The sequence below is a fragment of the Eurypyga helias genome, unplaced genomic scaffold (assembly GCF_000690775.1).
Source record: "Eurypyga helias isolate BGI_N326 unplaced genomic scaffold, ASM69077v1 scaffold17863, whole genome shotgun sequence".
NCBI lineage: Eukaryota > Metazoa > Chordata > Aves > Eurypygiformes > Eurypygidae > Eurypyga > Eurypyga helias.
The window spans coordinates 1-23,849 of record NW_010242059.1 but is presented as its reverse complement, the minus strand read 5'-3'; the positions used below and the strand labels follow the sequence as shown (position 1 = coordinate 23,849).

The window sequence follows — 23,849 nt, the reverse complement described above, 5'->3', positions numbered from 1 at the left end:
CTAGAATGTGCTCACAGGAGCTCTTCGGACTACGGTGAGAATGTGCAGGGATTTCCTGCTTTTTTTCATCAGCCACATTTTTCTCCATTCTTGTATAATGTTTCTTGAAAAAACCAAAAGATCTTGCTGGATTTTCGCTTGAGTGTGGCGGAAGCCCCAGCAGTTGGTTGTGATAAGCTGTGCAGCCTTGAGAGGAGGAATAGCTTTGAGTAAAGGCAACGCTGCATGGTCAGTGCTTTGTGCTTGGCTTGTTTGGAGCACTTGGAGAAAGGAACCAGGCTCCGGGTAACGTGGGTGTCACCACGGCATAGACTTCAGAGCAGCACGCTTTTCTGTTTCGTATTGCTGTCTGTGACATCTTAAACAGCCTAGATGTGTCTTTTAGCTGACTTACGTGGACTTAACTGCCTGTGAAGGGCCTTGCTTTCTGGTGGACACGTTGTCTTTCTAAGGGGCCAAGGGATCTGAAGCTTGCTGTGACGGGGGAAGTTGGCCCAGGTATTTAGATGAACTCCTTTCTCGAGAGCGTGGCTTCATCTTTTAGCTTTGCCCTCCTGGGGTTGCACTGTGGTTGCGATGGGAGGAGACCAGATGAGTGACTGGTCTTCAAAGTGATTCCCTTTGCATCCTGCCCTTCTGACAAGGGAGGAGGATTTGCCACAGGACGTGCACAATTGGGAGTGCAGGTGTGAGAGATAATGGGTGGGTGAGCGTGTGTGCAGAAGCGAACACAGATGGGGGGAGAGGCAAGAAAAGGAGCGAGAGAGGGAGGGAGCAGGCACATATAGGAGTGAGCGAACACTTGAAAATCAGAGCTTTTGATTAAAAAAAAAAATCCAATACAGCTTTAATTATAGTCATGCTGCTGGCACCACCATAATATATATTTAATTAATCAAAAATGATCCAACTTCAAACATTAGAATTCGTGCTCTTTAGAGGTTCTAAAGAAACTGAGTAAATATTGTCAGCCGTGGTGTGGAGAGGGGGAAGGAAAAAGAAAGAGGGTTTGAAGTGAGTCACAATCCATTGTGAAAGGTACAGGAATCTGCATAAAAGAACTAAATAAATAGAGTGTGTAAGGGGCGGGGGCATGGAAAAATCTGTACCTACCTGAATAAAACAGGGTTGTTAACACAGGAATCTTGGCAAGCTTAACCAGAATTCTAGTGTAATGTTTTAAGAGACACTTTAAGATCTCTCAGCTCTTTGTGGAGCAGTTTATAAGAAAACAAAGGAAGGCAGAGAGTATCTTGAAGGCCATCGCAATAATATAGAGGCTAGCCCTGAAAAACATTCTTCCACAAAGATGAGCAAAATACAATGCATACAGCCAAAGCAAGCCAAAAGGGGAGGAACAGTGAGAGAAGCAAATTGAAAGTCTTAGCGATGTAAAAATCCCGGGAGTTTAACAAAATAATCTGGCATAAATGGTTTATTAAGCATACATCCTGTCTTGCAACAATATTTTGTAAAGTGAACAGTTTATTACTGTCGTGTGTGCTGGCATGGAGACAACCCCTGCACCTAAAGTTACTCAGGAAACCTCCTGGAGAAGAGGCAGCTGCTCCCAAAGTTAGCATTGAGGTGTTGATTTTCTGCCTCTCTGTTGTGGATAAATAGAAATGAAGGGTCAAACTGCTGAGGAGGTTTGTTGGGGTTCCTCTCGCTTTTGAGGCTAGAAGAGGCTTTTTCTCAAAACACACAACTGGAAAAAAATGAAGGGTTTCCCAAGTGCCTTATGGTTATCTGTAGAATAGTTTGTGGTTTGAGAGGTTGACAGGCTACATTCAAAGGAGCTGTGATTGGGATGGGTTAAAAAAATAAAGTGAATCTGTAATGTGCTTCGTTCATCTTCTCCTTGACTTTCCCTCCAATTCTCAGTACTTAGGGATGCATTAAACCAGCATACTATACTTATGTCTGTGTTCCTAAGTGACTTACACAACAACATGTTTGCATTTAACTGGTTTACCTCCAAATGCCTTCATCCTGTACCTGGGCCAGCGCTCAGCTGGCATTGCTTCATCTGGGACTGACTCTTCCCTTGGTGAGAGAAGAAAGGTGGCCATCATTTTATAAGACCTAGGAAAAATGATTGTCGTTCTTAACAGATGTCTGCACTACTCAGGAGGTTGTGTGCAATGGATTTGGTTGTCTCGATGACATGAGCTCCCAAAGAACTCTTTCTCAGATGCATTTGTGACCTTTTGGGTTAATTTGTGAGGACTTTTGCATTAATGCGCTACATCTGTGAGAGGATACTGCAAAGCCAGCACTCAGGGAGTGACTCTGTGCTTACAAGTACCGCACTCCGTGCATTACCAAGGATAGTTCAACGGCAACTGGTATGTGAAGATAATTAATTTGCAGTCCAGCTGACTGAACTGGCAATAGTAATTAAAGAGACATGAAAAGTGGTTAGTACTTGAATTCTCCTGAGCTTGAATGTTACCACTTTTGAAGCATGATGTAACACTAATATGTTTCATCAAGCCTTTTCCCGGGAACAGGCTTGGGAAATGGTAACAGATGTATGCTCTAGGAAACTATCCCATTGGTGTCTCTCTCCCCCTTTTTTTTTCCCTTCTCTTTTTTGTTCAGGCAATTAATCTATAGAGAAATAAAAAAGGTGGAGAGGTTTACTCCTTTTTCATGTGGTACATCATCTATTTCTGAATATATTAGATGGTGTCTGAATGCTGTAAGACTGTGAGCATTCTAGAATCTGCCACTGTACTACTACCATGGCAAAACCTAAAGCGTTAACTACAGGAAATGAGGAAATAAGTAGCAGTAGAGATTTGTTTTTCTTCCCTTTAGTCTGGGCCTTGGGCAGCTGTGCTTCATGAGGGAAGACTGGGGGCTGTAGTTTGACAAATCCTTTTGTACAGAACGGGCTGGTAAAATAAATAATACTGTGTTTTTAAGGAAGTCAAAATGCTGATGGGGATTCAGTTGTCTCACACTCAAAATACATGCTCCAACCACCTCTGTGGTGAGAAGCAAATGATGGACAAGAAATGGGGTTAATTCATCTACTCCAGTTCCCCCATTCTGCGTAAATTAGACCTCTTCTTTTGAACCACAGAACTTACTAATGCTACATCTTATAGCTCTTTAGAAATAGTTCCTTCAGAAGTTGTCTGGCAATTAGCCACATAATTAAAGCAACGATATTGTATCTCTATTAGTCTAAAAATGATGTAGGTCTTAACAAAATCTATTAACCATAAAATATTACAAATCATCTATTGAGAGTGGAGTGACAGTTGGCTGCCCGTTACTATGCATATGCCCTTTTTTCATGATCAGGTTGCTGAGTTTTCTGTGGCAGTTTGAGAATCCACCTAGGCTTAGTCTTTGGCTCCTCTGAAGGAGGAAGTCGGTGCAGGTCACAGCTCATTGCCAAAAATGCATCACTTTGGTTTGCCATACATCACGTTTCTGTTAAAGAGAGTCTTGTCCTGTGCCCTCCATGCCCTTGGTATTGGCAATTTGGGTCATCTTCTGTCTGACATCACGTGACGGTTATATAAGCAGTTCCCGGGTTGGGAAGAATGTAAGCACGAGATACAAAATTTTGGGGTCAGAGTGATGCCACATGCGCTTAAAATTAAGCGTGTGCTGAAGTAAGTTTTCTGGATATTGTCCTAACTGCAGAACCCGTTTATTTGTTGGAGCTTTTTTCCCTGAGTAACGCTTCAGACAGCCCTGAGCCCGCTAAACCACTCGTCGTAACTTGTACAAGGCTGATATCATTGCTTGATGTGCAGCATTGAGCACGAGTGTAGAGAGAGCATTTCTAGGTCAGTGTCCAAACAATAGGTGTGTTTCTTAATGTGTTTTAATAAGGAACATCTGTTTCTCAACTGTGTCCAAAAAAAACCCACTAGACGTTGTTTCCTGCTGTAATATTTATACACGGTGAAGCTCACAAGCCTAGGTGTCCATGATAATGCAGCACAGTTCAGCAGTTACAAAGGTAGTAATACAGTAGTAGCTATACTACTAAAAATAGTAATATTTTTTTTCCTGATGAGCCATTGAACTAAAATCCACACCTGGGTTTATATTTAAAACTGAGTGCCTCCTGAATTTGGAGTCGCTCAGTGCTTTGTCAAGACATAAACAGATGAGATAACTCTGTCTCCTCCCTGCCCCATCACATAAAATCCTTCAAACAGCCTGTTTGGGAGACACAAGTACCTTGACCTCTGTGGGGACTTATTTCAGGACTGGACGCAAGACTATAAGGCTTCGTGGTGCACATAATGCAAAAGGCATCAGCTCCTGTAAACTCTGACACGCACATGAGTGGGTTATGGCTCCGTAAAGATGACTTACTGATTTCTCACTAGGATTTGGAGAGGATGGAGCAGTGCTGCCAAGGATTGAAATCAGAGCCAACTGCTCAGCTGAGGCTTCCCAAGTTTGACTCTGCCTTGCTACATCCCTTTTGTTATGCCTAGAGGGTAGCTTTGGCCACTGTTATTTATTTTATTTTATGCAACCAATGATTACCTTATTATAACAGTGCTGCTGTATCGAGACATTCTTCTCCCTTCAAACTGTAGCGAGGACTAAAAAGTTACTCCACATAGTGGAATTCCAAAACGATAGAGAGATGGAAATGTAGCAACATATGGATATTAAGGTGTTTCCTTGGGCCTTGTTTTGCTCCTGGGAGAGGAGTTAGTTGGAAAGCATCCAGTAATACCCTGAACACTACTTGAACAAGGATCAAAGTTCCCAGGGACTTGACACTAACGGAGTTGCTTTCTAACTTTTTTAATGAGGAAGAATTCCTTTTTCAGCTCGGGTGTAAACAAAAAACAGCTGCAGCGAACGCTCTGTAGGGTAATGGCTAGAGCAGGGGTCTGAGAATGAGGTGTGGCCCCATTAAGGTCAAGGGAAAAACTTCTTTTATTTTCAGGATTTCAGCCCCTTCTCTTTCCCCTGCCCCAATTCTTGTGCAGACTGCTGATGGAAAGTGACCAAGTCCCCGATTTCCCACACTTCCGAGCTCTGTTTGTAAAGGCACAAGGGAAACACAGGTAGCCGGTTTGCACAACTCTCGGAGATTTTGTGAAGGAAAATGCTAGATGTGAGCAAACTATTGCCTTAGTGATCTGCCTTAGTTTCAGTCACGGTTTCAGTAGATTCCTCTGGCATCGACTTGCGTTTCTAGCATTGATTGGGATGCTCTGCAGATAATTGTCTAGCAGGTGGCAAAGTCAGAATTAATCCATCAATTAGTTAAATTCCACCTAGCCCAAATAATCCTGTTAGTAGCTGTTTTGCCCTTTCAGCAGTCACTTTAATTAATATTCAGGGTTGTGCAGGCAGTCAGGTTTCTGCCCTGCTGATGCAGTGAGTGATTGTTTTAAATTAGAATTAATTTCTAAGAGTCTTTTTTTTTTTTTTTTTTGTCCCATGTCAAACACACAGAGCAACCTCTCCAAACCTTGCAATCAGTTCTTCACTAGCTCTCTCTCTGCTTTATCTGCCACAACCATCTTGTCTAGTTTTGTCTCTTCCATGTTGAATGTGCTGGTGTTTCAAGGACAAGTAACTTCTGAAATGGATGGGACTCCCCATGAGAAACTGATTCGCATATATCTGATTGCAACATTAAGTTATAGGTAACAAAGGGGTTTTATTTTGTGGTTGTGAAGACACTTTCACATATACTGTAAGCAGGAACGTACTTGCAATGTCCTGAAAGCAATTTGTAAAGCTAATTGAAGGTGCAAGACTTCATGTGAACACTTCTGAATGAAAAGGTTTTCACCAAGTTCTTCAAGAGGATTCTTTAAATTATGTTGCAGAGGAGCATGAATAAAGGGAATATGAATTTTGTACATTTGGTAAAGTATCTGCTCAAGTTTAAGACATCAGGTTGCTCTACTTGATTTCTTCTTGTTTTAGCAGCTTTCTCCTCCCTCAGGCTGTATCAACTCTATTCCGTTGGTTTTAGTGGCAGAAACTTGGAACAAAAATCTGGAATTACCACTTCAAACTATATTTTAGATTCTAAAAAAATGGAGCCCAAGTTTTCACTTGGGTTTGAAAGTTCACGGTGGGTGAACTGCGATGTTGGCTAGAGGTGGCTTCCAGGGGGATGTTTCTGTCAGGGTTCAAAAGCTTTTGGCTGACTTAACGGGAAAGCAGGAGGCTTTGAGGTCAACGTTGGGTTCTGTAGCAGTGATTTACAGGCCTTTCTAAAGTGTGATGTTTCAAAGATGCTGTTTCATTTAAGGAGATAAAACATTAAATCAGCTAGATGAGTTGCCATACAAAGGCAAACCTTGGCGCACTAGGGTGAGTAGTTTTGATTATGAACTTCTCTTGCCTTTGAATTCTTTGTGCCACAGCCCTACTAGTGCAAGGTAATGCAGGCACACCTAGTTTGACTGGCAAAATTTTGGGTTGAGTAGCTGATGTCCAGTGCACATTTGCTCCACGCCGCAGCGGAGTATTGTCATAAATTTGTTTTTCTTTGTGTTATAACCGAGTGTCGTACTGGATCCCGTATTCATCTTTCCTCTTCATCGAATACCTCCAGCCCCTTATTGCCTCCCCCCATGGCACAGCTTTGCCCAACGAAGTGTTCACTGTAGGTTTTATTAGCATTAAGGCCGCATCAGTTGGCTCCTCTTGGCACGCAGGGTCAAGCAGGCTGCGCTGTGAGTTAAGAGTTCAGCACGGTCAGCAGGCTTCTCGGTCTGGATGTACACCTAGAGAGAGAGCTGATTGCTAAGAGGACTCAGTTGAAGTGCCTGTGCAAAGTACTGGGTGGAATACTTGCCACAAACCTGCATCAGCTGTTGTTTCTTTAAAATTCAGTTATATTAAAAACATAAATAAATCCTGTAGCAGTGCAGTAGCACTGAACGGGAAGAAACCATATGTTGTGTCTGTAATTTTGCTTTGTGAATAAATAGTATGGGACCCTGAAAAGATCTTATGGAACTTTGGTATTTCTGATACTTCGTAGGATCACAGAATGGTTTGGGTTGGAAGGGACCTTAAAGACCACCCAGTTCCAGCCCCCCTGCCATGGGCAGGGACACCTTCTGCTAGACCAGGTTGCTCCAAGCCACATCCAGCCTGGCCTTGGACACTTCCAGGGATGGGGCATCCACAGCTTCTCTGGGCAACCTGTTCCAGCGCCTCACCACCCTCTCCAGGAAGAACTTCTTCCTGATATCTAATCTAATCCTCCCCACTTTCAATTTAAACCCGTTCCCCCTTGTCCTGTCACTACAGGCCCTTGTAAAAAGTCCCCCCCAGGTTCCTTGTAGCCCCTTCAGGTACTGGAAGGCTGCAATAAGGTCTCCAGGGAGCCTTCTCTTCTCCAGGCTGAACAAGCCCAACTCTTAAAATACCTTCATTCTTTTGCTGTGCTGTCCCGCAGTGTCTGTACAGTCTGCGGGAGCGCCTGCGCTCTCAGGCTGTTCTTCTGCTGTAAGTGGCAGCTTTGCTGACCTGTGCACACTCAGCTGAAACCTCCGCCTGACCCAGCCCTGGTTTCTGCCCTAAGAAGAGGCGTAGAGGAGTTTGTCAAGAATGGGAGCCCTTGTTGCCCCGGGGGGCAGCCCTCTACCTGAGAGAGGTGTCAAGATAATAAATTATTTATTATTTACTGAATAAATTCAGTAGGATTTTTTTTTTGGGTTTGTTTTTTTTTTGGCAGGAAGCAATCTTTTTCCTTGAGTTCCTAAACAGTCTGGAAGGAGCAGATCTCTCATGGGAACTGCATGTGCTGACAGCCTCTGTACCTCTTAAGTGAAGACTAGAGAAATGTGTGATGGTTTTATCGATGTCATGGCTTTAGACTATTTGATTATTCCCCCCTAGCATTGTATCCATTCCCCACATCAAAGATATAAGTGGGGAAGAGGAAAAAATGCAAGCATCAGAAGTAGAAGGCGGAAGTTTCCCTGAAATGCCTCTTCCTGGGGCAAGTGCATACACTTATTACACAAACATGGACTGAAACTTATTTCCTGTAACCCATATATCCAGGGAACCCTCAAATAACTGGGCTTTATGCCAAGGCTTGTACGTGGGTTTGAGGAGATAGCTTGTGAATTCATAGACCTTTTTTTCCTCCACCCAGAGTTCTTTTAATCTCTTCAGAGCTCCGAGAATAGGGATCAGATTGTTCCTATCTCCAGGAAACAAAATTCGGGGATGCGTTTACGTTCTGAATGCTGCCAACATGTGGGTAATTGAGGTGTAGCAGCGGGTGGTTCTCTGAGCAAACACCTGGCTCCTTTCAGTGTGATCTTAGCTCTTGCAAATTCTGCTCTCAAGCTTCCTTTCCCCTTCCTTCTCACCTTCTTCCCCTCTGCGTCTGTCCTAGCCACACAGTGTTAATTTTTTCGTTTTCTTTCCAATTCCCATATTCCTTAGCATTAGATTGTGCTTAACTATTGTTTTTCTTGGGGGTGTGTTTTGTTTCGGCAGATGTTTATTGAACAAAACAAGATGAAAAGGCAAAGTCAGTTGCTTCTGCAGAATTCTGCTCCTGACCAACAGCTTTTGAAGGCTTTGGATGACAACGCTAAGCTAACCCATACGTTAGAAGAAGAGAGGCTTCAGCACCAACAAAAGGTAAAGCAGGGTTACTTTTCATCTCGTGCAGAAGCCTTTGAAAGCCTCCTCAGTTTAAGGAGTACCATGTATCTGTTATATTGAGAATTATTTGAGATCTTGTCCCTCAGGTAGTTTACAGTCTAAAAACTAAACTTCAGAGAAGACTGTGATTCCCTTCTTCTGGTTTAATGGTGAGACATGAGTATAAAACCTGAAGATTTTTCAGCCTGAAGGCTCTGATTTAGTTAAATATTTTATTCTGGATGCCAGTAAAGTACAGGCTTAATTACAAGAATTACATGAAGTTCCATTAAGTGAAGAAAAGGTGACAGGAGAATATTTTGGCCATTGAGTACTATAAGGGGTATTTTGGGGCATCAGCTAACAAGACCAGGAGGTGAGAGGAAGGCAGTTCACGTTATTAGTCACTTGCTAAAGAAGCACTTGTGGAAGAGCCAGATATACTGGGCCAGGGCAGTGTTAGGTGAATGCTGCAAAGTGGTGTGATAGGATCTAAAGGGCTGGGGTCTAAACAAATACCTCCTTGAAACTGGCCTAAGTCAGTCTCTAACTGGGAGAAATCACCATTGCTTCACTTGAAAGCCTAAAAAAGAGTTTTCCCTCAGCTGTGAGACCTGTTCTTAAAACCCTGGTAAGAGAGTAATGGTATGAAGAGGTACACAGTTCCTGTGCTTTAATCGGTGTGGCAATTGTAAGACTAGATGTTGTCTCGTGCTTGTGCATGAGTATTTTGGAAAGCTAATTGCCAGTGCATAGAAAACCTCTGCATCTTCAGCTCCTTGAAGCCTAGGGCAAAATGTATGTGTTTAGAGAGTCGGGAAGGGATTGCCACTCAGCACCTGAATGCTGCCTCTGGACCTGATGTTCCGTAATTCACCCACTGGCATCTGCAGGGGTTGAGACAAGGGAGGTTAAATAACCAACCCATCAGCGGAAGCAGTCAGTAAGAGAACAAAAATGTCAATGTACTCGTGCTTCAAATGAAGAAACACTCAAAATAAGTTCTAATTATGTGATAAAAACTCTGTGAAAAGAAAAAGGGAACATCTTCTAGCTTAAGTAATTTGCAGCTAAAGATGTGTTCTAAAAAAGGAGATAAAACACGTTAGAATCATAATAGAAAATGCTGACATCTCTCAGAAAAATCTTTCCAGCTCTCATTCAAAAACCGTCCTCTTTCTGGGTGTTGCAGTTCACTCCTATACTGTAACATCATGTTTTCAGGAATAACTGTGCCTAATGGGAGGACAGAAAATACCTTTTCTTGTAATGAATGCTATTGTTCTTCCCCTGCAGATCAAAGAATTGGAAGAGCAGCTAGAGAATCAGGCACTGCATAAGGAGATTAGTCGTCTTAAACAGCAACTAGAACTTTTGGAAGAAGATAAAAGGGAACTAGAGCTTAAGTGTCAGAACTCAGAAGAAAAAGCGAGAGACCTAAAGCATTCAGGTAAAACCATGTAATACCTTTCATTTTAGAGATACAGCTCGGGGGATGCGTGGTGCATGCCGAATAGAATTATACATGTTTGAGCTCCAGGAAGCAGCAGCTGTTGTGTAGGTGAACTCCAGAGCTGTCCTTCACATGCCAAAGTTCAGCAGCTGCCCTCAACCACAGAACAGTCCTGTCCAGAATGGGTGTGAAAGAATAACCTTGTAAAACCTCTGGGAGATACAACAATACTGTGGTTAGATTGCTCTGAATTTTACAACTGAATGGGTTTCTGCGTGAAAGACATCATCCACATTCAGTTAAAATGCATCCTCTTACCTAGTTTTAAAAATAAATAAAATGGACTAACTCTGCTCCTTTTCCCCCCCGCCCTGAAGTTGCACAGTGATTTATCAGACTGTGGAGTCTGCATTGTATGAATTGTACAAAATCATCCCATAATTATCCAGCTACCCAACCATTTAATAGCCTTGCAATAGAAGACCCCAGTGGAAATAAAGACATGATTTAGCCCTTCATATTGACATGTGAGAAAACAGTTTCTGCTGATGTGAGGGTCTGGGGGTTGTTCTTTTTTTTGTTTTGTTTTGTTTGTTTGTGTTTTCTTTCTTTTTTTCATATTCTATACTTCTGCCAGAATTCCTATTGTATTCAAAAGCAATGGCTAAGGATTTTTGTAACTAAAAGCAATTTAAGACTTTATTTTTCCTCTCTTTCTGCCCTTCCCCAGCTAACTGCATCTAACAGCATTTCAAGTGCAGAAAAGTAATTTCCAGCTTGTAGATCTGAGACAAAAACAGGAGAGGAAGAACGCATTCTGCTCACTGCCCAGTTTTGGCTATTTTTGTGGGGCGTGACCACACCAAAGTCAATCAGCAAGACACAGAGATAGGGCTGGAAGCTGAAATGGTTCACTGTTCTTGTCTCTTGTTAGTTCATTCCCAAGCAGCCTCAAACAGACCGTAGTGGGACTGTGATAAACGTTTCCCTGCTCTCTCATTTTATGGGAGGAACCCTGTGTGAGGGAGAGCATTATTTTACATTCAGGAGTAACTCAGGTTGGTTTAATGAGAATCCGGTGCATCTAGGACGTTCTCTTGCTAGAACATGTTGCCAAAAATAGGACTTTGTAGCAATTGCATGGTTTAGTCTTGTTTGGTTTTAGTTAATTAGTAGCTTTTCTTCTTAAACCATCAGAACTGTTTTTTAGAGCAGATGTGAGAAACTGAGAACTCACTCCGGTTTGCTTTATTGCTCTTGTGCAGTCGATGAGCTTCAAAAGCGAATACAACAGTCTGAAAATCCTGCACCGCCGCCTCCACCGCCGCCCCCGCCTCCTCTTCCTCCTCCCCCTCCTCCGAACCCTATACGGTAAGTGCTTAAACCAAGGGTCACAGCATTAATGCTTTGCCAAAGCAGAGTACATTCCATGAGCTTGCATCCAAGCAGGAAAGGTGTCTTCAAAGAAAACAAGGCTTTCTCCAGCTGGTTTGGGCTCTTCACCAGCCGGACACGCTCTCTGCCCCACCTGCCAACAGACTAACCCTGACCAACTGTGATCCGTGCCTGCCGTGCCAAGCCTAACGAATTGTCTAGACTGTGACTTTGGAGGAGGAGGGATACCTGTCTCCTCTGAATTTAGGAGATTATTTCTTTCTGTTCACCTGAGAGCCGTAATTATAGACTTGTGAAGTGCTTGTCTGCATATCCTCCTAAGAAAACCCCTTTGAACCAAAAGATATGTTGGATTACTGTATTTCCCATGCTGTCGGATGCTGGTGATGAAAATGCACGCTCCCTTGAGTTCCCACAATGGCTTTTGTAAGTTAAAAAGAAAAAAAACCCAAACCCACAAAATTGCCACCCCATCATCAAGCAGTTTTGGGCAAAATTATCAAAGTTAGGCCTGATTTTTGCCAAGGACTGTAAAAGAGGCTGACCAGTATGTGATGGATCAGGCATTAGACCCAAATTAACTAACTGAGCCCTAAAGTGTGCTTAGTTAATTTTAGGATCTCAGCTAATCTTCATATTGGCTGCTTGGTTTTAAAAATAAATGGACTTTGATGACACTTTCTAACCTTCTGTAATAGAAATTGCTTACAGGAATCTTGTTAACCACTCAGGTAGATGATTACTAGAGAGAATTCATCCCTTTGTGCATTTTGCTTTGTTTTTAGAAGTCCAAACTTAACATTTATTAAACAGTTTTGTTTGGTCTTTTGTTTCTTCTACGTCCATTAATTCATTTGGCTTGCTTGCTTCTTTCTCGCTAATGTGCAGCATGAATAATTAACTGTGTGAGCATGTTACCTTGTGGGTTTTGTTTTGTTTCTTTTAGTTTGTTTAAGTTTGTGCCCTTTATTATTTGGAATAGATAACAATTTTAAGCCCTGTAGTAGCTGAATCAGAGTGTTTCCTTCAGGCACTGTGAGGTTTATGTGCATAGAGGTGGTTTCAGGGCGTAGGCACTGCGTGCTGCTGTTTTCTGGGGCAGAGTTTTGATCCTTTACATCAGGGAGGTCACTCTGAGGAGTGGACCCCACTGACACATCAGATGCGCAGAGGAGCTTATAGTTGGGCTTTAAGATGAATCATTTCCTTGCCTGGACATTTTGACTGTAGTGAAGGGATAATGATTTGACATGTAAGAAGGCTACAGACTTGGAGTTGGTGAGGAGATACCAATCACCATATTTAAGTGTCCTCTGGAGAATAATACTTCAATATCTAGAGCTCTTCCTTCCTTTTGTTACGCTGGAGCAGCTTCAGTGTGTCATGTGTCACAATGAGACACTGTCTTTTAATATTCAGATTTGGAGTGTTTTGCCTTGTGCCTAGTGTCTCTTAAAAAGAGATAAATTTCTCTGGTGCATTTTGGTGGGAAGCACTTGGGGGGTGGTAATTCAGTCTGTACATCTACATTCAAGAAGTGCTGAGTCTTTCGTAAGTAGCTGCATGATCAGGTCGAAGCAAGCTCTTTGCCATGTTCCAGCTCATTCTCGCGGTGTGCAATACAGGACAGGATGACAGCCTGCCGTTTCCTTTTCCCTAAAGGTCTCTCATGTCAATGATTCGCAAGAGATCTCACTCCAACACCAATGTGAGCAAGAAGGAGAAGCCTCCCCAGCAGGAGTCAGGTATGGCTCATCCCTTCTCACGCCCTGCGGGTTATGCACTCGGTACCGCAGAGAAAGCCAGTGACAGTGAACTGTGGGTACAGATAGTGATACAAATGCTCTTTAATTGTCAACATCAACAACTGCTCTCCACGTCCCAGCGCATTCATCTACCTTGCAGCCCAGAAACGTGACTGCAGCCCCCTCGTACGTGCTCAGAAGTAGGAAGTGGTGTCTTTGGCACTGTAGCTTTGGTACTACAGGCTTCCTCCAGATCCCAAGCAACTGAGCAGGTGATCAGAATCCAATTCATTTTTTCCAAATGGATTTTAGTGTGAACAATCTTTGAGGCTGCACATCAAAAACCCTAAGGGAAGACCTGGCCCTTGCTGTAACTGAGAAGAAGGTCTTGTCTTCCTGCATCTAGCTCTCGTGCTTATCAGATATGTCACTGAGCTGATTTCATTCAGTGATGTGGCAGGGAAGCTTACTTTTCTTTTTTACCCTTGGGAAGAGGGTGGTCATGTTTATGACAGGCTCACAGAAGGAGCTGGCAAGAAGAGCCCTTAGGGTAGGTGTGGGGATGTGCTGGGTGAGGTTTGGAGAACAGGATCGATCTGTTCAGGGCCCCGGCCTGTTGCACTGACTCTGTGCAGCTTGTTGAGTTGCACCCTGGCAGTTTGGTACTGCCTGTGGTAGTGGCACTGTAACAGCATTGAGAGGCTCAACGTGTGCCTCTACACTGGAGATACTACAGCTGGTAGCTGCAGCTACAGCGTGTCCAGGGCTTCGCTCTTCCACAGGTTAGCTGGAAGAGGCAGAAGAGCAAACCCAACAAGCGTTAAGCAGAGAGCAGGTTATATGCAGGATAATACAGGGAAGTTTCCAACTCGCAGATGGCTTCTTGTTTCTGATTTCTTCTGTCCAGAGCCTCTCAGCAGAGCTGGTTTGTTAAATGCTTCAGTTTTCACCCCTCAATTCATATCTTAAGAAATTACCACTCAGAGTTGACTGCAATGCTAATCCTTTAATAATACTGAAAACCTAAAACAAGACAGAATTTTGCACTAAGGTGGCTCTGCACGCAAAATAATGGCTGAAATGGCATTTTATTGTTGCTAATGGAAGCTGGAAACGTAGTGGGTTGAGAACAGGAGTTAAGTACAGATTAACAAATGACCATGAGTGCCTGAAGAGTCCGAGCTAGTTAGACAAGCCCTGCCAGCTGAATAACCAAGGTTTTTCTCACTGTTTCTCTCTTCCTTCCGAAACAGCAGGAGTTTGTTTATAGTGAATTGCTTAACTCATTTGCTGCCACTTAAACAAGGAAGGGGGCTGCAGAGGAACCTGGCGGAAATTATAGGTGCAGGGTATAACTGTTAAAGAAAAAACAGCTGATAGCAGACTGCAGTGGTATGTAAGCATGGCTGGGTTGTTGGGTGGGACCGGGAGGCAGAGCGTGGGGGAAAGGAAATATTACCCCTCCGTTTTTCAGATGAGGAGCTGAGGAGTGGGGTGACTTGAGCAGGTTGCTCAGGGAATCTTTGGGAGCTGGTTGCTGGTCTGAGAGAAGGAAGGTTGTTGGTCTGGGTGAAATAATTAGAGGATTGACCTTGTACTGAGATCTCTGATGAAGAGTCAGTCTTATCTTTCACAAAAAGTTCAATTATGTTGCCTTCATTTATCAAGTTTCCTTCCCTTGAAGTGTCCTAGGTGTTTTGATTACACCTTTCTGTTGAGACTGTTACAGTGATTGCAGGAAATACTATGAAATTCACTAAAAGTTCTCTACACCCCATTCTTTCATTATTTATTAACAAAGTTTAACAGTTCTGACCTTTCTTCAATCACATATAAGCTGCTGCTTCTCTTAATAGTTGAGCTGTTCTTAAAATAAAAATACAAAAAAGGGGGAAAGTTCTTTCTTGATCTGGTGGTTATATCCAACTTGAAGCTTGTTTTGACCCTTATTAAGGACTCAGAATGAGTGGTTTCTATCCCATACCACCAATTAAGCTTTTATATTTGAAACAGCCTGTTTGTGAAATTAAGGCCTGACGTTTAATCGGCTTACAATACAGAAACTGCACTTCTGTGAATCATCAATAGCACCCTGACAAGTGAGAGAGCGCAAGTCTATTTAAAATTCCTGTTATATAAGGTACAGCGTTGCAGCTTTGAATAGTGTCAACTGTATTTCACCATGTATTTGCTTTAAGTGCTCTTTTTTATATCCCTTTTTGGTATGACACGTTAAGTGTCTTTTGTTACATTACCCAGAACACTGATAAGTTAACAGGTATTGTTTAGGTTCATCACACAGCTTCCCGTTTCATCTGAATGTTTTGCAGTCCTGATACTGAATCTCCTGAAAAAAGCAGCTGTTTTCTTAAGTTTTTGTCCTTTAACTCGATGCAGTGTTCTTTAAATGTGTGGTTTTAGTTCAGCCCGAGATGTTGGTTCTTAAACCCAGGTGAAATACAGGATGTGACTGGTAGTCTTGTGATGGGCTGCATATAGGCCTCACCATGGGCTGTTACCAACTTGTCCTGTGTCAGTGGAGCTGTGGAAATCTCTGCTCAGCCACTGTGAAGAGATACGGTGGGAGTGGGGCCGTGTTCTTCAGTCTTGGTGCTTCAGCCTACAGCACTGAGCTTTTGCAGTTCCCAGACAGTCATGGGAGCCTTGTGTTTATCAGGATGTGGGCTGAGCCGCTGTCCAAACGTCGTCAGGCTTTGGGGTTTGGGGTTTGCAGAGTCCACGGCTGCATCCTCGATGTGTGTAGGTTGGCATTTTGTCCTTGAAGAGCTTGCGACACTTTAGCTGGTAGCAATGATCACCTGATCGTGCTGTATCTAGAGACTAGAATTCCTGATAACTACAGATGAGGTTGCTGGTTTCTGCTTACGCTATGGATGTGTGCAGTGTAAGGTAAAGTGCCTTGCTGTGGTGTGGAAAATCATAGAATCACAGAACGGTTTGGGTTGGAAGGGACCTTAAAGACCATCCAGTTCCAACCCCCCTGCCATGGGCAGGGCCACCTTCCACTAGACCAGGTTGCTCCAAGCCTCATCCAGCCTGGCCTTGGACACTTCCAGGGATGGGGCATCCACAGCTTCTCTGGGCAACCTGTGCCAGTGCCTCACCACCCTCTCCAGGAAGAACTTCTTCCTGATACCTAAGCTAAACCTCCCCACTTTCAATTTAAACCCATTCCCCCTTGTCCTGTCACTACAGGCCCTTGTAAAAAGTCCCCCCCAGCTTCCTTGTAGCCCCTTCAGGTACTGAAAGGTGGTATAAGGTCTCCCCGGAGCCTTCTCTTCTCCAGGCTGAACAAGCCCAACTCTCTCAGCCTGTCCCCATAGCAGAGGGGCTCCAGCCCTCTGAGCATCTTCGTGGCCTCCTCTGGACTCGCTCCAACCAGTCTATATCCTTCTGATGTTGAGGGCTCCACAGCTGGACGCAGCACTCCAGGTGGGGTCTCACGAGAGCAGAGCAGAGAGGCAGAATCACCTCCCGCTGTACTCCCCAAATTGAGAGTGAGATGGTGGTCCTGTAAGAGAGACCCTGTGAACAGTCCACTTATGGGGAGAAAAATGCCTATATATTTATGCTTTTCATTTACGTGTTTAATAAACCAGAGAACAAGCATGGATTCGGGTAGTTCATGAGCAATATGCATCACGTGCAGGAAAACCTCCTGTGTGGAGTGTAATGAAGTATGTTGTTTCTATCCATACAGTTTCATCATTAAAGCTAATTTATGATTATGGTAACTGGCTGTTTAGGAGGCTCTCTGTTTAGCATGTTTTCTTTATACTATTTCTCTGCAGTTCATATCTGGAATGTGACGTGCTATTTGATTTTTGGAACAGGTGAAGAAGTTACGGATCTGAAGCGACAAGCCGTCGAAGAAATGATGGACAGAATTAAAAAGGGAGTTCATCTGAGACCAGTCAATCAGTCAAGCAGGCCTAAAACAAAGGTTTGGAATAAATAGAAGAGCAGTAATATTAGCTAAGTACAGTAATTTACACTGAAAATAAATCAGGCTTTCTGTAAAACCCTCAAAAGAATCCATTTGCCTCACTTAGCTCATGTGCCTTGCTTGATTTTGAATAAAATTAATTAGAGCAGCATATATCTGAAGAACAGGAAAAGAAGGAAAGCCATCAATAAATAAATAGAAGCCCAATTTCTTTGGCACAGAAAGGAACTGAAAGCAAACATCTTGTAAACAAACAGCTACTGAGAAACAAAAAGCTCAGAGAGAATAACTGGTTTGAGTGAAGGGGGTGACCAAGAAGCAGACTGCATTTAGCAGGGTTTCTTCCTTTTAAGTGCAACACTTAGCACTGATACCTGAATGTGCCTGCTTGCCGTCGTCACAAAAGCATCATCTTGGGCTGTGCTTTACAGTGTAGGAGCTAAGGCTCTTCCCTTCACCTGTCGAAGAAGGTGGCCTGAATGTTAGCCACGAGCCCATGAGAGGAGAGCGCAGAGGCACGAGCGGAACCACGCGCCTCTGCGCTCGACCCTCGCGTGGTGTCCGTCTTTAAGTGCTAAGTCACTCGTGGTCCGTTGCAGGTGTTTTTTAACGTGTGTGTTGTGTTTGTTTGCAGCCAGAGACACCAAAGCCCTCTGAAAGTGCAATGAAAGAGTTAAAAGGGATTCTGGTAAGAAAACTTGTCGGTTTTTATTTCAATTTTTGCTTCTCATTGATCGGAGGGGGCCATCTGTGCAAAACGAGTGTTTGTAAGCCCTGCATGAGTGTTTGGGTTTGAAGCTGTACAGCAGGTTTGGTGTGAACCCCCCGATTCCGCTTTTGACTTTGGTCCAGCTGAAAGGTTGGCTTTGGTCTTGCTAAAAGAATTTACGTTGGAGAAAACTGGCCTATTAACTCCATGTTTGTGTGTTCCGGCCGCTGAGGGGGTGGTTGTGGTCTGCACCCACCACAGATCCTTTGGAATCTCTCCAAGTCCTCACAGCGGGGATGCTTAGAGAGGGAGGGACAACTGAATAAATCTGGTTGGAAGTACAGCCCCTGAATGGCCGACGTGGTAGATGTAGGGTTCTCCTCTTCAGCTCCACTCCAATCCTGCTCTTTCCCGAGGCACCACACTTCATGTCAGCATAGACGTAGCCAAAATAGAACGAGAGGTCTCCAGTGTGTCTGCGTTTCTGTGTAGAAAAAATGAATCCGAGTAGCTGTCCACAAACCCATTTAGCACTAAGGAAAAACATTAGGCCGGTGTTTGGTCCTGCTCAGAGCAGTGTGCTACTTGCTGCTGGTCTGCCCTCCCCTCGTATGTCGTGTTGCTTATTTAACTGGTCATTTCTTTGGCACAAGAAACACTGGAACAGGCTCCCCAGAGAGGTGGTAGAAGCCCCATCCTTGGAAACATTCAAGGCCAGGCTGGATGAGGCTCTGAGCAACCTGGTCTAGTGGCAGGTGTCCCTGCCCATGGCAGGGGGGTTGGAACTGGATCGTCTTTAAAGGTCGCTTCCCCCCCAAACCATTCTGTGACTCTATGATTGTGTTGGGTGATGCAAGACAGTGCAAAGCGAGGAGTGTAGCCACAGCCTGTGTCTGTGAGGTAAAAATCACGAGTGTGATGCCAGTGGCACATTAAGCTTACTGTTCTCCAGACACGTGAGAGCAGGGGAGGAAGGGAAGAAATGATCTAGGGAGCCCCCAGACCTTAATGCCGGACTCTGACTAGAGGGACACAGTAAACATGGAGGTAAATAGAAAAGGAATAACGTGTGACACAGGGGTTTTATTTTAAATGGAACTCCCTAAGTAGATGCCTGGTTTGATACGGTGTGCTGTTGGGGTGAGTGAGGTGCTGAAGGCCCTTCTGTGCTCTAATAGCTGTTTTATTTCTTTGACACTGTATCACTGACAGCAGGGCAGACTTGACTGTGTGCTTCAGAGGGAGCAGAAAGGAGCCCACACTATACTTCTGCATCTAGCTCCTTGCCTCAAAGCCCTTCAGGATATTTGCAGTGTAGGACAAACTGTGTAAAATCCAATTCCAGTCTGTTCCCGAGACCGATCATTATGCACAGTCAGACAACAGACACGGGGGTGGGATGTGATGGAGTAAACATTTGTTGTTACTATGCTAATTATGCATTTCATGTAGACCTCCATATAATTGTTACAAACAGAACACATTTACGTTCTGGAAATTGCAGAGTTCGAGTGACTCCGTTGTGCCAGCTGTTTTCCTTCGTGTGCCTTTCTGTGGGTCGGGAGCGTACTGCTCCTTAGTAACGTACCTGCCCAGTTCAACTTCTTCAAATAGTGGTCAAAGGAGATATTTCAACTTTTGAGCAGGGGTGAAGAATTACTCATTGAAAGTAGTAGAGCTTTTGCAACTTGCAGTGCCGTTTCTTTTTGTCATTTGCTGTTTCTGCTCAGAAGCGATGTGCTTGTCAGCAGAAGATGTTGAGAATATGGTTTTTATGTGCTGGATAGATGCTGTACGGCATGTTTTGGAAGGTTGAATAAATGGGATTCCTGGGGGATTCCTAAAGATGGCAAGACTCAGAGAAAGTAGCACATTTGGGTCCCAAATTTTCAGTTGCCTTATAAATGTTTTGGGGGAGTTTTACAGTCGAGTGGGTACTAATCTAGTTACTGTGCATGGTGAAGTGTGGGCAGTTTTGGGAGGTGTCAGGCTTTGACCAAAGCCTTTTTTTAAATTTCCTTAAGAGAAGTGCTGCTGGATTTACAGCTTAGCTCATTCAAAATACTACCCTTGGCATAGGCAGTAATAGTGTGGATTTCTATTTTGTATGTATAAGATAAAGTTTCAACTCGAGGTCTAATCCTGTGCTTAAGAGAAACCATGAAGTGTGTGGACACAGGCTCCAGTTTATGCCAGATGAGTTAGATTACAGGATGTAATAACGTGCTGCAGTTGCAGCTGGTATGTACTGACTTCTGCAGACGTGTGTAGGCACCAGGATGCAACAGTGCAGGACTGGGCTGAAATACAAAATCTGCTAGAGCAGTAAAAATGTGGATCTCTGGTGTTTTGATTATTATGGGTGTGATAATGCTCTAGGAGTTTTTTAAGATCCTTTAAATATTAAAATAGAGGAAGTTGGCAGTTCCCTGCAGACATCAGAGTGGATAGATTTAGATGAGATATCAGGAAGAAGTTCTTCACAAAGAGGGTGGTGAGGCACGGGAACAGGGTGCCCAGAGAAGCTGTGGATGCCCCATCCGTGGAAGTGTCCAAGGCCAGGCTGGATGAGGCTTTGAGCAACCTGGTCTAGTGGAAGGTGTCCCTGCCCATGGCAGGGGGGTTGGAACTAGATGGTCTTTAAGGTCCCTTCCAACCCAAACCGTTCTGTGATTCTGTGATCCAGAGCATCTTAGGCCTGATGTCAGCCCTCAAAGGTGTAGGTAAGAATGGTTAATCTCTACATCATAAATCCAGGTAAGGGGAGGAGTGGTGAGCGAAGCCCAGATGCTCTCTGCTGTACTAACAACAGGGCTTTGCACGCTGGTCTAGAACCACGGTTGCTTTTCTGCCGTTTAAAAGGTGCTCATACTGTGCATATGGGACATTTGGCAAGGCATAGTATGTCCTCAGAGAGCCTTTCATGCCTGTTTCTTGTTGTAGGAAACATTGAACAAATCCACTAGTTCCCGAAGCTTAAAGTCCCTGGAAACAGACAGCAGCGAAACAGAGCTGGAACGAGTTCTGCGGCGCCGGAAAGTGACCACTGACCAGGACAGTGGCAGTAAGTGGCTGGACTCCTTCATAGTCCTTTTCCTCTCCCTGCATTGACACTTGAAGCTTTACTTTCTGTTCCAGACCATTGCCCTTTCAGCCCTTACAGAGAACTCTGCTTCCTTCTATGGTGACTTACTTCCCCTCACAGCTTTCATCCCCATTTTCTCCAAGAGATGCCTCTGCCAGCATTTTCTGTGCGTGCAGCTGTATATACGCAGGTTCCTCTGCCCTGCCTGGAGCTCAGACATTGTTACTGGACTTAATAGTCTGAGTCTGCTATGAAAATACTCTTGAAAGTAACGGCAACCGGAGAAATGGGGGTTTAGGACTGATGTTTGTGATTAAACCCTTCTGCAGAGCAAGGGTCTGCAGTTTTTAAGCTGTGCTCTGCTGTCATCAGCTCTAAGAAGCGGTTGATGTTCTGCCTGGTTAGAAACACCATCTGTGCAAGTCTGTGCTGTAGTCGATGCGGATGGGGCTGGTTTTAATGCCAGTGCAAGTTTTAGCTTGGGTGTTGCAGGCAGACAGCACTCTGGCTACCCATGAGTATGAGAAGCGGCTTTGTTACTGTGGGGTGGCTGTCCCTCCAGCCGCACGTCGGGCTGGGAGGGCGCTGGCAAGTTGTGCCTGGGCAGCGCTCTGTGGGCCGCAGCACTCGCCATCCCGGAAGGCAGGGGGTTGAGTGCACGACTCGGTACAGCAAGCCCTGCTTGGGGTTACAGGAAAGGGTTCATCTTGGTGAGCAGAGCAGAGGCTGCAAATATGGTTTGGGGCGCTGTTTTCTGAAATTCCATCTTGGTTTCTGCAGTTGGCTTGAACTCCTCTGTGCTTCCGTTTTGTTTCTAGACCAATCAATCTGGATAACAGAAGCATTAAACTTGCTTTTGGGTTTTAGGTCCCACTGGAACCTTGGCCACCTCGGAATCTAAATCTCTGCCTGTGCTAGGTGCCGCACAAACAGCGTTGAACAAGAAAGACCTGGAGACGGAATTCGGTTCCAAAGGGCCTGACACGGGTCCTGTCTCTGACCAGCTGAAGGGTGTCACGGGCTCCAAGCCCACACTACAGTAAGTAACTTATTTCTAGATGTGTTTTCCTACTAGATCTCTTTAGCTGGTGCGTTTTGAAGTGATTTAACATCAGTTTTGGTTAACGGGGTAAATGTACAGCTGTTTACCACTGACTCCTCAAGTAATTTGCAGTCTCACCTGGAGGCAGAAATTGCATTCTCCACAATACAGTTCTTTTCCTGTAAAATCTGCGAACATTCTTCTTCAAAAAATTTCATTGTCTCGGCCAAAAAAAAGCACCCAAGAGTTTTTGAGGAATGGCAAGGTTGAGGGGTTTTTCCATATCCTGAAGAGGGTTAATAGGTATATGGTTAACTCTTGATTGGAAAAAAAAAAGGTACTTCTAGCACAATATTTTAAAAAATAGAATCACGTAAGTCTCATTGGTCTGTATGCAGGTGTGCAGGGCAGTTGTTTTGCTCCAGCAGCAAGTCCTGACTGTTACTCTGCAATGTTTCTTGGTAAAAATTCTGAATTTCCTTGAAATCTCAAGATTAAGATTTTTTTTTTTTTTAAAAGAAAAATACCCAATACAGTTAGTGCTGCCTTTGCACAGATGGGCAGAAGAATCTTTCGTTACAACAGGCTGAAGACTCAAGGTGCCAGTTCAGCATCAAAGAGTTAAACCTGCTTCAAAAATACTGATTTCAGACCGATCCCCTGGAGGATTGGTTCGTTTTACGACAGGACCAAGCTCCTTTTGGAATTAGGCAGTGCACTTGCTTCAGTGCCAGGTTGGTTGTCAGCTTGTCGCTCAAGAAAAGGAAATAGATGAGACGGATCACATCGGCAGAATATTGTAATCATGGCTAATTAAACCTCTGATTTCCTGTTCTGTCAGTTAAAAAATGCCACCGGTACCAGTTCTAGCAAGGCTTCGTCGCGGGGTTCAAAGGAATAAGTCACGATGCATGAGCTGGTTCTGTGAGCCGATTCTTACTTCGCTCTCCTGCGGGTACTTTTATCATGTATTTTTGAATGGATAAAGAGCCCAATTTCCTTTTGTGCCCTCCGGTTTTATTTCATTCGCACTGAGTTTTAAAAGCAGAATGCCTTTTCCAATCGTATGTATTTTCCCCTTTTATTTCATTTAAGTATCCTTAGAAGAAAGGTGATCTTCATTTTAATTTAATCAGAAAGATGAAGATTTGTTCAGCACTTAATTGGAGATGAATAATGCCATTGCATTTGCTTGAACTGCTGCCCTGAGAGAAAGGTGAGGTTGTTCCTGAAAAATACTTTGTAGTTTGTGGATTTCTACAATTTTGAACAGATAACCTTAATCAGAAAATACAGCAACTCCTACCACCTTTTGTCTACCTTTTATTCCACCAAACTAAGTGGAAATTGCATTTACAAGAAAGGAAATGAAATAATTGCAGGCCTCAAGGTCTCGCAGAATGCGTGGTGAATCGACAGTGAAAAGGATCTTGTGTTGACAGTCACAGTTGTTATGTGTTATAAAAGCATACGTGAAGCTCAATTTATTTCTCAGCTTGCCTATTCAGTGACATCCTAAAAGACACATTTCACTTTAATTTATCTGTTTAAAGCATTAAAACAAATGTGGTGGGCCAGATTCCGCAGTACCGCGGGGCTTCTTCCCACGGCGTCGCGGGTGTAAACCTGCTTCATTGGAAAGGCTCCTCGTTGAGGAAGCTCTGCCAGCGAGAGAGGAGGTGCTGGGCTCTTGCCCGCCTGCCGCTGGGCTGGTGGGGAGGAGCAGAAATCACCTGGATGCTTGGTACGTGCTGGAGCGAGGCTACTGTTCTTTTTTCTCGTGGGTGCTGTTGTGGTGGGCGGCAGCAGGGGCAGCCTCCGGGAGGCA

At 44.1% G+C, this 23,849-nt stretch overlaps 1 protein-coding gene across 1 annotated transcript in view; it reads left to right on the top strand.

Moving 5' to 3' along the window:
• Positions 1-23,765, top strand: part of KIAA1598 (KIAA1598 ortholog) — a gene marked incomplete at its 3' end in the record, with an annotated part of 48,340 nt that extends 24,575 nt beyond the window's left edge. Inside the window, exons 8-16 of the mRNA XM_010148965.1 lie at positions 8,476-8,622; positions 9,922-10,075; positions 11,344-11,449; positions 13,136-13,218; positions 17,073-17,182; positions 17,820-17,873; positions 20,838-20,958; positions 21,847-22,018; positions 23,575-23,765. Coding sequence (XP_010147267.1) covers positions 8,476-8,622; positions 9,922-10,075; positions 11,344-11,449; positions 13,136-13,218; positions 17,073-17,182; positions 17,820-17,873; positions 20,838-20,958; positions 21,847-22,018; positions 23,575-23,765 — 1,138 coding nt within the window. The remainder of the gene's footprint in view (positions 1-8,475; positions 8,623-9,921; positions 10,076-11,343; positions 11,450-13,135; positions 13,219-17,072; positions 17,183-17,819; positions 17,874-20,837; positions 20,959-21,846; positions 22,019-23,574) is intronic.
• Positions 23,766-23,849: the final 84 nt, after the last annotated feature.